Source organism: Lissotriton helveticus, chromosome 5_1 (genome assembly GCF_964261635.1).
Source record: "Lissotriton helveticus chromosome 5_1, aLisHel1.1, whole genome shotgun sequence".
In the NCBI taxonomy this organism is placed as follows: Eukaryota; Metazoa; Chordata; class Amphibia; order Caudata; family Salamandridae; genus Lissotriton; species Lissotriton helveticus.
The window spans coordinates 470,068,285-470,082,589 of record NC_136065.1 but is presented as its reverse complement, the minus strand read 5'-3'; the positions used below and the strand labels follow the sequence as shown (position 1 = coordinate 470,082,589).

The following is a 14,305-nucleotide window of genomic DNA, read 5'->3' as shown; positions in this document are numbered from 1 at the left end:
GTCGCACTCATTGCCCACCCACGCCTGCCCAACCCCAACTAGGCCGCAAATTTCCCCTCCCCCCAACCACCCTGCCCCGAACTCCCCCCACCCCTTCCCCAGCAACAAAGTACCCTAATACATAAGGGAACAAGTCCCGCAATGCAAATTCAGTGAATACACACCAGGGCAGAGGTAGCAGGCAATATTCGAGTTTTACACAGACCTTATACACATTGCCACCCCTCTCTCCCCTGTCTCAATGTCCACAGAACGTGTGTGCAATCTTCACTTGTAACCAACAAAACTACACCCTCCAAGTGTATTTAAAGGTCTCACCGGCATCCGTTCCTTGAGCAGCAGTGCCTTCATACATATTTCTGCCCCTCATCCATAAAGCCTAACATCAGTGCGCCTCATAGCCATATCAGAATTTAGCGGTGAAGTCCGGAAACACCGAGAGGGTAGATCCTTCAAATTGAAGAGGTTGTTTTTCTCTTGCCAATAGGAGCGCTGTATCGCGGTCTCTATAGTTAAGCAATTTAGCAATCACTGGCCTCGGGGGAGCCCCCGGCTTGGGTCGCGTGCCCAAGGAGCGGTGTGCTCTTTCTACCACGAGCATCGCAGAGAAGGCTGAGTCGCCCAGCAATTTTTTAAGGAGGCCCTCCACAAAAATCTCCATGTTCCCCGTCTGCGTGGATTTGGGCGGGCCCGAGATGCGGAGGTTGCACTGCCGAGAACGGGCCTCCAAGTCCTCCGTCTTGTCCAATAGGGACCGCATGGCTCTGGACATCTGTTTGTTGTCCGTATCCAAGGTAGTCTGCGCTTCCTCCACCTCCGTGATGCGTCGCTCCGCCAAATCCAGCCTCTCCACCTGTTTGTCCAATCTTTCCGCCATGCGATCCATACGATAGGAAAGAGCGTCCATCTTAGTGCACAGCGAGGCTATGCCGCCCTCCAAGCCCTTCTCCATTGCCAGCAGTAACCCTCGGATGTCCTGTTGCGAAGTGTCTTCAGCCAGGTCGCGTTCTCCTGCGTCCCTGCTGACTGTGGCGTCACTCGCCTTGGTGCCTCTTGGGTCAAAGGACAGTTTAGGTTGCGATCTATCTGTACGTCCCATGTCTGCAGATCAAGGCGTGATCCCGTGGCGGTAAGGAGGCAGAGTACACACAGCAGCAGGGCCCCAACAGAATGGCGCTTCGTGGGTTTGTGTAACAGGATGTGCTAACTCAGTGGGCCCAGTCGCCCCAACAGCTCCAAAGAGGCCGATCTCGACAGCCCAATTGCAGTGTGCTCGTGCACCCCCTCTCCCTGTCCGTGCTCCCACTGGCATTCAAATCACACTCGCAGAGGAAGGCGCTCTTCTCCACAAGAATATCACTCCCCTCAGCGCGATAGCCCAGCGAAGGGCTTCGCGGCACCTCGCCGCCAGTCCTCCTGTCCCAGACAGTGGGGAGGGGGGACCAGATCTCCACAGCGGCCCCCGGTGTCAATCCGAGCGAGATGGGCAATCTCAAAGCCCCTCCACGGAGCATCCAGACAGTGGCAGCCCACCGCACGTCTGGGCCGGTTGTAGAGTCGGCGGAGCCTCGCCACAAAATGGCGGCCGGTGCACTGTCCCTAGGCGCTCTGCATGTTTCCAGCCGCAGCGTGGGAGGGGGCGGGCTGCCCACCTCCGAGTCTCCAAGCGAGTGCCCCACCACCTCCAGGGCATCAGCAACCCACGGCCCTTCGCTGCCAGCAGGGTCCCCAGACGAACCCAGGGGCCCACGGCAGTCCTCAGCTCCAGTGTGCGGCTCCGTTTGCTCCTTTACGAGTCTCAGAGACCACCGCGACCGACGGCCCGCACTCCAGGGGCCCGCATCCGGGCGTCTATGCCCAGCCGGGTGCAAATGCTCAGTCAGGTGCACATCGCTCGGCCCATCGTCCCAGAGCCAAGGGCGACGCAGCGAGCGGTTCAGCGCTCCGGGCGGGGGGAAGCGGGCCGGACCGGCACACCAGCCCCTCTCGCGTTGCTCCCCGACTCCCCCGCAGTTCTAGTGCCGCAGCAACAGACTCCACTCGAGCGCCTCGCCTCACCGCAGCTCCCGATCGACTCTACTCAGTCTGCAGGCAGCCGGGGTTATCGGCTCTCACCTCTGCTTGCTCCGTAATTTAGGCCGCGGCTCTCCGTCACGGGTCAGCGCCTCAGGCCGCAGGGTGCGCGTCGGACTCCTCCGGCAAGATCTTAGCCCGGATCCACACCAGGTCTCGTCCCCAAGTATTCCGCCGCCAGATTCTGTGACTCTAGGGCACTGTAGGGCCACACACATGCAGGATATTTGCAGGATAGTATCTAGAGACGGGGGAGTTCTCGGCTCAAGCAGCCATCTTGGTTGCGAGCTAGCTCCGCCCCCCCCTGTTGAGTAAACTACTTACATATGAAATAGCTGAGCAGAAAAAAATCAAACGGGTATCAAATTAGAAGTATAACTGATCCTGCCTCTGACATGATCTAGTAGATAAAAGAACAAATAAAGTACAGATATGTTTATAATTGACCCTCCAAACTAAGCACAAAGTGAAGCTTATACTGTAGGAAACTACAGAAAATACTTACTCAAAAGTAGTGAAGGAAAATAGCGTATTAGCTATCTCATCTTGTAATGCACTTAAAACCAAGTATATACGTCATGCTGAAATGTAAATGTGGGTGTACTTGTAAAGCGCACTGCGACTCCATGGAGTATCCTGGCGCTGAAGACCGCTGGGGAACCCGTCCTGGTTTTCCCTGTGAGATGGTCCCTTTCTGGGTATCTCCAAGGTGAAACCAGGCATCCCCGGCGTCTGTGGGGGGCCGTTGTAGAGATGAGGCAAGCTTAATGCCCAGAGTTGCCGAGTGTGTTCCCTGGTTAGAGTAGGCACCGAGGCGAGAATTATCGAGTCCGTTTTGACCCTGGTCCACGACCCTGCCACGTCGGGAATTGAACCCTAGTCCCGGGCCGTTCTCTGCTTACGGGTCTGCTGCCTCTAACCAGTGAGCCATACTACTCCATGGTCCGTGGTCTCTTGGCCTCGTACATTCTGTTGGTGCCCTGTGTCACATGATGGTCCTGCAGTTGAACCTTTGGTTTTAATGAGCGTAACATGAAGGATGCCTTTCAGACAACAGATGTGTTCAGTTGATGCAGCCTGGGACCATCAGTGGTGGATGTCAACTTGACTTACAGTAAGCCATTCTCCTTGCCTCATCCAGATCTCAGAGTAGTGAAGTACATGCCAACGCTGGGCTCTGAAGGGTACCTAGATGAAATGGAGACCATAGTACTCTGGTCTCTGATATAGCAGCACTGCCACATCAACCTTCTGCAACTGCAAGCCATCTGTCTGGCTCTCAAGGCCTTTGTACCTCTCATAAGTGGCAGGAATGTCCAGGTCCTGATAGACAACATGACTGCCTTGTGGCACCACAATAAGCGTGGGGCCCTGTCGGCAACCTCGTAGGCTGTGGCAGTGACTGTGGCTGTGGCAGTGACTGCTGCTGTATCCCTGTGGCGTACATCTGACTGTGTGGCACCTTCCTGGTTCCCTGAATGTTAGAGCAGACAAGCGTAGCAAATATTATCTTCCTGATCATGATTGCATCTGCTCCCAAAGATGGCACAGGACATCTTCGCCTTCGCCTTGTGCCTTTAAGTACATCGTTTTGCTGCCTCCAAGAACATGTAGTGTCTGGACTATTAAGCCCTACGGTTTCCTCCTGTGGACTTTTTGGGAGACAAGTGCTGGCTTTAATGGGACGTCCTGTAAGAGTTTCTGCCTCTGTCAGTGAATCTTCAGGCTCTGAAGAACATCAGGAGAAACTTAGAGTAGCTCATCCATATAGCTCTGGACTGGGATTGGAGAGCCTGGTATTTCGATTTACTGAATATGAGCATATGTCCTCCACTTTATCTGCCACTACGGGAAGATCTGCTGTCCCGGCAGCAAAGAAGGGTTCTGTATCGAAACCTCCACAATATACACTTTCAGATATTCATGTGGAACTTCAGCTGCATTAACTGAGCGTCTTTGCTTCTGCCCTGTGTCATCATGCCCAGTGACGGGATGGATATGTGATGGAGGCTGATGGTGCCACCTGTCAGCACACAGGAGCAATTGCTGAGTTCTGGCTCTAGTCTGCAGTTAGATTGTGTTGACAGTAAGAGTGTTACTGAAGGTAAGTAACTTGTTCTTCTAAACTCATTTCCTTGTTAGAACCTAATTCTGGCACCCCTACCTGATTTGAAGCCTTAACACCCCCGATTTTAGTCCACAATCTTGTTCTGCTTGCCTGGATCATCCCATCCTCATTTAGACCGCAACCCTGACTCTGGTGACTGTTCTCTGCCCACCATGGTCCACTGACCTGGATCTTGTTTGTGTCCTAGTTCAGCCACATATTCAAGGTCTAACCCCTTTTTTCTGTTTCCTTCCTGTTGCTGGGTGAAGACATGGCTCTCCTGTCACTTGGTTGGCTTTAATGTTCTTTTTCTACCTCTTCTGTATGTTTTGGGGCTCTACAGTTTTATTACTAGATACTGGATCCATGACTGAGTTTCCCATCTTTTAAGTTCTTGTCCTGTGTCTCCTGCCTGCCTACTGCCCAGTTATCATTTTTACTACCAAGTGCTAGTTCTGCTTGTTTCATGGTTCTTGGTATTCCTTAATCTTGATTGTTGTCTGCATTTCCTACTCTTATATTGCTGTTTAGCACCTGATTGTGGTTGTACTCTCTATTTCACTCCGTAATGGCCCCTCATGAAACACTACGTATCATTTTCCTGAATATTAATTTGACTCATCTTAGAATGCTAATGCTAAATGCACTGTGCCTCATGCCTTGTACATTTCCTCGTGCCTTTGCAGGAATGTGAGTTTGTCTTCTGCAATGTTTGCTTGTTTCCTGCTGGGACAGTCATCTGATGGTTGTGCTCTGCAAGTCACAGTTTGTGAGAACCTTGAGTGCTTTTGGTTTTGACCTTATGTCACTTCCATTGTTTGCAGCTATGTGGAGCGCTATGGGTTGGAGGTACCTTCTGATGACATCGAGAGTGTTCTGAAAAGGATTGCCATCAAGCTTGGTAAAACACAAAAAGTGAAGGCCATCACTGGAGTTGGTGAGTGCTTCCTTTCCACCATACTATGATTTCTCTCTAGGCTGAGTTGCATCACCCAAATACACTGTAATCAGAGAACAAGTTGCGTGTCTCACACCAACCTCAATATAGTCAGTGTCCAACTCACTGCAACAGAAGCACAGGCTGATACTTCCATTCTAGCTTCACTGTATCTTTCGTTCAGGCTAAGTGTGGCAGTCTAACTACTGAGAGTTGGAGAGTGGGCACCAAACAATGAACAATACTTTTTTATTTTATTTTACGGAGTTTTATATAGCGTGAACTTGACCCGAAGGTATTGGGTATCAGAGCGCTTTACATAGCACCAATTGCGTTACATGAGGACACATTAATTTTTTTTGTTAGGCACGCGGAGATTAAATGATTTGGCCAGAATTACAGGATGTTCAGAGTCATGGCCGTTTCTCGAACCCAGTTCCCCAGATTCGAGGTCGACCGCCCTAGCCATTAGGCCAACTCCTCTCCTCTCTTATAGTTGCACTGCTCCCAAAGTAAATGAGGATGTTTTGCATTCTGCTTTACTGAGCAACTAAATCAGGGCATGAAAAGAGTGGGTTATAGTTTCTGTCTGGGAAGACTGCATGGCGCCACAAGGTGAGTGAGTGAGTGAGTGAGTGAGTGAGTGAAAGCCAAAGTCAGACCACATTTCTCACATTTAAAAGACACATGGAGGCATATAACACCAGCACAGTTACACAGTTACAGTAATAGTTCCATCCAGTTGGGTTAGGGATAGCCAGAGCTCATTAAGTACAAGACAGTGACTCAGTGTCTAGCTGCATCCTGTGCTCTCACCATAGATTATTTATTTCATTAGATTATGAGGGGCCATAGATACTGCTATTTCATTCACATGTGCCTTATATCTCTCACTGCCCTAAAGTAAGAGATCAAAGTCGTAGCTAATACTGGCCCAGGGCCGGAAATTATATATACTTAACTCTCTTGACTCTCTAACTTCACACTACGAAATTGTCTCATTTAAGCAGCTTCTTCCCTAAATGGTTCCCCTATATAATGTTACACGTATTAGGACTAATCTTAGGCCAAGCACTGAGATGCCACTGCTCTTTATGTGGGGTTCCCTTCCCATCCACTAATGTTATACATCTATTCTTTCAATTATACCTGTGAGGCAAACAACGAGCCTATAGGGTCCCATTTTTATACAATTGGTAACTCACTCCAACTGATAAATACTGACCGCCTTTCTTATCATCCTAGAGCTTGTCACTCACTCTATGCCTTGCAGCACTTTACACCAATTCGAAGTCTTGGGATTGACCCACATTGTGCCCTTGGCACTTCATCACCACTGCATTGCACCATTGAAACAGTCTACCAGTTGGCAGATCTCCTTTACATCATGCTACTGCATTCACTTTCCCTTGCTGGAGACTTGTGAAACATCTGTTGCCAGCAGTTCGTGACCCAGACGCTTATGCACAAAATTGAAGCCCTGGTGCATGTGTGGCCATACTAAGCCGACAAACAATTTAATTTGCCTACCTGGTGGCTTCAAAACATTGTACCTTCTCTACAATTTTCTTCTCACACTCCCATTCTTCCCTTCATTTTCAATTTGGGAATTGAGGCTTTATCTCTTTTCCTCATCAGCCTGAAACAGGTTAGCAGCATATCATAGCTCTTCATTTCCTATTGCATTTACCTTTTTTGTATACTCTTCAGAACATGCTTACTCGATTAACCTTACACTATAATTCCACTGAGTGCATCTTGTCTTGTCTCACTGCAACTTTGATCTGAGATTCCCACAGTGGCCTCCAAAAGGCTTTGCTTGATATTTTCTCAGATGACTCGCCCCAGGTTACAACCTTTAAATATGATGTATCCTTTAAATGGCCATTGCCCAAAGCACGCCTTGTCTTTTTCTTGGCTTTCTTAAAAGACACCTTCCAGAACTTTTCACTGGGTAGTGCCTTAGGTGCATATAAGAAAGTGAGAAAGTCCTTATCCAAATTCACTGCCTGCAGCCAAACCCCCCTCCATTGACCTTGACATAGTTCTTTGAGTTGCTCGCACAGGCATCACAAGAGATGACCCACTGTACACTTAAAGATTTTTTTCTGTGCCTAGGCCAAGACATTTTCAAGGATCTCCCAGGTTGTTTCCAGATCTCCCAGGTTATTTCCATATTTTTCAGAGATGCTCTTCAGGGCCTTTTATTCAGCCCTTTCCCTCGCTGACTTTACACCAACAATTGTCTTAAAATTCCTTGCTGCCGAGGATGCTCTGGGATTTTCTCTCACACTTTTTGTAGCTGCTCTGAACAGGTGTTTAATGCAGCCTTTAACCAGGGCCATGCATAATAACATGACCCTAGATAGACTCATCTATGGTCATGCCTTGAGTTTCTCTTTCAGAAATGTTTCTGATTTTTGTTTTGTCTCTTCACAGTACCCTTATGTGGTTTTTACCTTAACCTGTCAGGGAATTCTGTGGAGGTTCCTTTAATGGCTTTCAAGGATCTTAATTGGACCTGGCCAGAAGTACCTGATCGCCTTCACACCAGTCTCATTCCTTCTGAAAGACCCTTTTTTCCTCTGAATGTCCATTAGACACGTGCAGCTCCCTGGTCCATAGACTTCGGGGACCTCAGATATATTTCTACCAAAGTTACCTTGTGGGTCCCATTGAGCGTGCGTCCCCTGCAGTGTCTTGTGTGGGACTTCTCCGTGATCCAAGAGTGTCATTCAAGGGCTCCTATTTTTCAGGTGTGTAGATGGTGCCTTTTGGAACTGTGCCACAGATACTATATGAAACATTTTTTTGGGGGCCTACTAAGACTCTACACAGTTGCACAAAACAGTTTAAAAACTGCCTTTGGTTTCTGCTTGAAAGTGATCTTTAAAATTTAGAATTTATTTGACAGAAACAGCCTGACATTACCAGGAGAAATGTCATACAAATCGGCTGTACAGTAGAACAGAGTTGGTACACACCCTGGTAATGACACCACCTTCACTGGGACTGAGTGTCATGCTGTAGAAGGATACTGTGCAATGATTTCTGTTAAATGCTGATGCACTTTATTTATTTGTGTTCTTCCCTCTAGGGAATGTGAACATTACAGTGCCAAACTACAGCGTGGCTGCATATGACTTCATCAGAACCTTTCGGAAGGGTGTCCTGGGGAAGGTAATGCTAGACTGAGAAAATTGAAGCCAAACAAACACAGATTTGTCCATTCTTCAAATCTCAAATCTTGGCCATAAGCGAAATGTGCACATAACAAGGACAGGAAGTCAATGTCTGGTCAGTGGAACCTGCTGAGAATTGGGTATGGATACATCAATAAGATTGAACTGCCTGTGTGTAGCAGATTTCCTCAGATATGCTTCAAAATAATTCAACATCTATGAAACAAGCTCTCCTGAACTGTACCTTAATATGGAGTGACTGTTGTCCTACACTGAATATTTCACTAAAAGTGAGTGTTCAAGGCCTGCATGAGATAATTAATCGAGGATCTTGTAATCGACCATGACTGCCTGCATAGACAATTTCTGGATCTCCTGCGATCCGGCGGTAATCCTCTAAATGGAGTATGGAAAGCAGACACGTTCATGGACATTTGAGACAGTAATGTCAGGGATGGGTGGTCAAATAAAAATGATTTGTTATTGAACTGTATTTTCTTGTGGATGCCTCTCGTAGGCACTTGTATTTATTTCACATCAACTGGATCTGGAATTATTAAAACCTGCGTTGTAGAGCAAATCACCTAGTAGTGCTCGCATTCTTGACTATTGCATCGATGTAGGGCTTGTATTGTGATTCGGATCTGGTTGGACTGTGGTATCTGGAGACTGATGTATGGATCAGTTATACCAGTGATTTACAGGAACCGGAGTTGAGATTTGATTGGATACAGGTTATAGACAGTTTCTTTATTGACTTCATGGTACAGTTTTATTTAAGGGCAGAGGATCTTTTGAAAATGCAAAACAGGACTATCCATACTGCTAATGTCAACTTCACTATAATACATTGTGCAACCTCCTTATGTGCAAATGTACTTGTATTTAAGCATGTGCTTGTGAAGCTACTAAATCAGATGCCATTGGTTACGTTTACTTTGCAATGCTGAGTGAACAAACTATTGATCTACAAGCTAAACCAACAGCACCTCACCTGACCAGCACCACCCACCTGCACCCATTCCAGACAACATTCAGTCCCACCATTTTCAAATATAGGTGTATTTTTTCATTGCTCTGCAAAGAAATCTGCACTAGCTTTCAAAATCAATTTATTGTGAGTTATATGTACAGAAATGATAATGATAAAAACATTTAATAATATATGTGTTCCTAGCATGCATGACTGGAGACACACACATGCTTAAATATACTTGCTTAGCATACATACTCCTGCCATCTAGTGTTGGAGACTTCCAATTTTTTTTTATGAAGAAGTGTTTTGACTCACAAGATGTGGTGTGACTTTTCTTTGTGTACATTGCGCCTGGGCACCAATTCAATTTTAAATAGTTGTTTTTCTCCTTTGATTTAAACGTGTACCAAGTAGGCACTCCCTCCCAAGTTTGTCATATCCTGAACACCTTGTTGGCCCTGCTCGGTTACTCTTCAATCTCATTGCGTTGGTTTTTAGCTGTGGTACTTCTCGACAATATGCGAACACCGTTTGGCACTGAAGACCAATGTCAATAACCCAGACTATCAACAGTGTCATGCCTTGGGAGCCCAGATCTGCCTCCAGGCTTTATTCACCAGAGAATGCTCAGTGGGTAACAAAATGTCCAGCGTGCATCGCCTTTAGATATAGGAGACCCTGATGTACCAGAGGGAACGGTGCTGAGTACACAGGAAGACATACTAGCAGAGCACCTTGAAAATCCCGAGCACCTTGGACATCCCGATATCTTGAGGGAAGAGGGTCCCTCGCAGCCCCGGGCCAAAGCCCTTCTAGCCTCCAAGCCATGTTACTGACACCCAGTCCAGTTTGGGGTGCTGAGCCAGCGCTGAATACTAGCCTTTACATGAAGACTGCGCTCAGGATCCTAAGTATGCCTTCAGACCCTGGGTCCGATATCGCCAAGCCACTGCTCCAAAAGAAGTGCCAAAACTGCAGTATATTGGAGCCATTTGGTAAATATGTGGACCATTTCTTCAAATATTTTGTGACCAATACCCTATGCTATATCAGAGACAGTGGTGATGTCGTAAACATAATAGAGGATATTCCACTTGACAACTTCAATTAGATCCTGGTGTGTTCAGACATCGAGTCCCTCTATACAAATATCCCTCAAACTGAGGGTATTATGGTGATCTCTGATCTCCGGGATACATGTCCTCAACCTGCTGGGAATCCCTTAATTCATAGTATCTTTACTAGATTTTGCCTTGGAAAAAACCGATTTTGAGTTTGATGGAGGCCTCTTTTGCCCCTAATGTTACCATTATTTTCATGGACAATATTGAACGTCAGTACTTTTATGATGAAAAGAAAAATACCTTCCATACAAATGTTCATCTGTGGCCATGTTTCTTTGACAACATTTTTATGATCTGCACTGGGTGTAAGGACACACTGGGGGACATTTTGACTTGGGTTAATGGATTGTTCTGTGATCTACATTTCACTTACAATTTCGATCAAACCTCAGTTGACTTCTTGGATCAATTATGTAGATAGTAAATTAGGCACTAAACTATTTGAAAATCAACTGAGCGCAACACCTTACTCTACTACATCTGTACCCATCCAAAGGCTGTTAGAGATGGCTCACCTTTTGGCCAGTTCCTAAACCGCCATAGGAAATGCACATAGAATAAATATTACTTCATGGAGGCTGACATTTTGAATGGTAAGCTATTTGCCAGATGGTACCTATGTACATTTTTAAAGAGATCAGAGATATTGCTTTGAGTCAGCCCAAGTCCCGTAATGATGTGGTCTGTGGGAGCGTTCTGGGGAACAAACCACAGCTCTATTTAACTTGGAACCTAACTCACGGGATTAGAAGGTTGATACTCTTATTGAGAATCTACTTGTTGCCCCGAAGAGGAGTTACCGGCATTTAGGATAAAATACAGAGAGAGGAGAGAATTTGTGAAATGTGTTATTTACAAATCTAAGAATTTAACCATGTGCTATTTGTGTGCCCAGACTTACAAAGGGCCTGGCACATGTTTTTAGGACCATTATTTATCAAATGTAATATTTATTCTGCCCATGAGGCCCGTTTATTTGTTTTGTCCCCACCAAATGAAATGGCCTGTTATAGGATATATCAATTTCTTTAAACTTTTTTGGCTATTTATTAGGTAATTTTTTAACTCTGTTTTGTACGTCGGAATATTTTGATGGCTGGATATTTGATTGAAACAAGGAGAAATATTAAAACATGTATACAAAGGAATGTTTTGATTAACTTATCTATTTATTTTTCCTGCACACCACACAGTATGTTTGACAAAAGTCTTTTTTAGGAGGCAGCCATGTACAAAGGAAGAATTATGTATTGTATGTAAAGTATTTCTTGTTTAATCTGAGTATGTATTTCGTGGACCTCTGTAAGAGTTCCATATCAAAATAAATTGGTAAAGAGATCAGTGAAGCAAGCTTGTCACTCGCGATGTGAATACCTCTTGGCTTCTAAGGATCAAAAGGTGTCTGACTGGATAATGGGTCACCACATTTTGTACTAGGAGCAACAATTTGACTAGAATAATAGCATTTGATAACCTTAATCGGTCTTCTAAGTGAGGTACCCATGTTATAATTTTGTAATTGGAGATGTCAGGATGCACTCCGCAGGGTCCAATCGCAGCAATAGTGGCTGCACCTCCTGACCTCCCCAACACCCTGATAATGAATTACACAGGGTGTTCGAGTGATCGGGCGAGGGAAATAAAGAAAACAGGGAGGGACGGAAGGGAACAGCAGGGAAGGTATAGCTGAAAGAGAAAACACACCACTGTTAACTTCACATATGAAATGCTACTCTCATTTCGTTCTCGCTAACGTCTCTCTATTCACCTGGTTCAGATTATCCAAAGGTGCCCTCCTGCTGCGGTAAGTATATACACACACATAACGATATATGATCCTGATTCCCCCCTAGTATTGTGTTCATACAGTGAAGATGCTCCAATGCAACTATTCCCAGGAATGAAAGAGAGTCCTTCTCCTTATTCTTTCCGAAAACATTTAAATTCAAAATCAGTAGAAAAGGGTTCCTTCACCCGATCCGACAACATCAAAGTAAGTAAATGAACAAACGGTAAGATGTAGCCTCCTACTACTATCTTCCACTGCAAAGTTCAGTTAAAGTGTCTTCTGGCAGAGGAAAAACAAACAACTAGAAACCAGTCTCCAAACACGGTAAAGTGTAGAGCCCTCTACCACTTTCCGCTTTGGCACTTATAAATGATACATCCAACTCCCCCCAGCTATGTGGGACTTCGTAGCGGTAACGCGCAGCGAAGCCACGGCGCTCCGCTCTCTAAACAAACAATGAAAGTAATTCCGTGTGGCCAAATGCTCAAGGCAACTCAGCGTTATTACTCACGCTTTGGATGTGTCAATAAATTTCGGCACAGAAACCCCAGGTCGCAGCCGGTGAACAGGTTGCTCACCTGCCGGCTCGGCAGGACGACGAGAACATAGACCCGGAAGCAAAGGTCTAGAGGAAAGGTGCTAGGCAAGCACCGCGCTCGGAAACCCGAGCAGAAACAAGGCACGCAGCAAGGGAATCTCCGGGACAGAAGAAGGGACAGAGCACAGCAAGGAGTCCTTCCTCCAGCGCGGGAAACACCGGAATCAGGTACAGATCAAAATCACGCTCAAGGACTCCCGATCCCGCCCCTATTTATAAGACAAGGAACCACACACTACATTATGGGGGATGTAGTTTAAATGGCCAGGTAAGCGCTGCTACGTGATCCTGACAGTATGTCCCTGTCCCTAGCGCCTCCTAGGACCAGGCTTCGCAGGGTACCTCACATGAAAGGATCTGACCGCCCTTGGGGCATGGACATTCGTTACCGGCTCTCAAGAGTCGTCCTCAGCGGAATAGCCCTTCCAAGACACCAGATACCAGAGTACACCCCTACGCCACTTGGAGTCCCTGATGCTCTTCACTTCCTATTCAAGTCCTCCATCACTCACTACAGGCGGAGGAGCCACCCTCCTAGAGGTCAAAGCCGGTTTCAGGAGCTGCACATGAAACACTGGGTGTATTCTCAGAGACCCCGGCAGCTTCAATTTATAGGCCACAGGATTGATTCTTTTCTCAATTGTGTAAGGGCCAATATAACGGGGGTGAAAAACACTTCGTATTTTAAACTGTATGTTTTTTGTTGACAACCAAACCTTGTCCCCCACTTCATACTGGCGACCTTTCATGTGGTGCCGGTCTTCCCACCTCTTGTACACCTCTTTTGCCTTTATCAAGTGCGCCTGCACACCCTTGTGCACCTTCTCACTGCAGGCTGATTCATCACATCCTCTGGTATGTCTACGGGCAAGGTGGTAGCATCATAACCGTAATTGGCCTTGAAAGGAGACATACCAGTGGAACTGTACCATGCGGTGTTGTAGGCCAATTCCGCCATCCACAACAGATCAACCCAGGATTTATGAGCCTCCTTCGAATAACATCTCAGATACTTCTTCAGCGTCTGATTAAGTCTCTCGGTTTGGCCATCAGTCTGGGGATGGAAACTTGTGGAGAGTGACGACTCTATGTTTAAAGCACGGCACCACATGCGCCAAAAACGGGTTATGAACTGGGGTCCACCATCGGAAACCACAACTCTCGGAATTCCATGTAATCCTATGATTTTGCTGGCTACCAACTGGGCTGTCTGTCCTGCTGTGGGTAGGTTCCTACAAGGAATAAAGTGTCCCATCTTTGTGAGGCTATCTACGACCACAAGGATGGCAGAGTATCCCTGATCGGAAGGTAAACCTGACACAAAATCCAAACTAATGCTCTGCCAAGGTCGATTAGGGGTAGGCATAGGCATGAGCATCCCGGCTTTCCTGGTGTTCACACCTTTTGCTCTCGCACATACATCACATCTTGACACCCACAGTTTTACATCCTTGGGCAACGTTTCCCACCAGAAATGTCTTTGTATCGTAGTGAAAGTTTTACGTATGCCAGGATGTCC

General features: G+C 46.5%; 1 protein-coding gene across 3 annotated transcripts in view; it reads left to right on the top strand.

The window, feature by feature from the left end:
* Positions 1-11,547, top strand: part of MTG1 (mitochondrial ribosome associated GTPase 1) — a 201,555-nt gene extending 190,008 nt beyond the window's left edge. Inside the window, exons 11-12 of one of the 3 annotated variants that reach the window (XM_078642757.1) lie at positions 5,005-5,117; positions 8,215-11,547. In XM_078642757.1, the coding sequence (XP_078498883.1) occupies positions 5,005-5,117; positions 8,215-8,312 (211 nt within the window). In that variant the 3' untranslated portion in view covers positions 8,313-11,547. The remainder of the gene's footprint in view (positions 1-5,004; positions 5,118-8,214) is intronic. The other 2 variants (XM_078642758.1, XM_078642759.1) reach the window with 2 other exon arrangements.
* Positions 11,548-14,305: the final 2,758 nt, after the last annotated feature.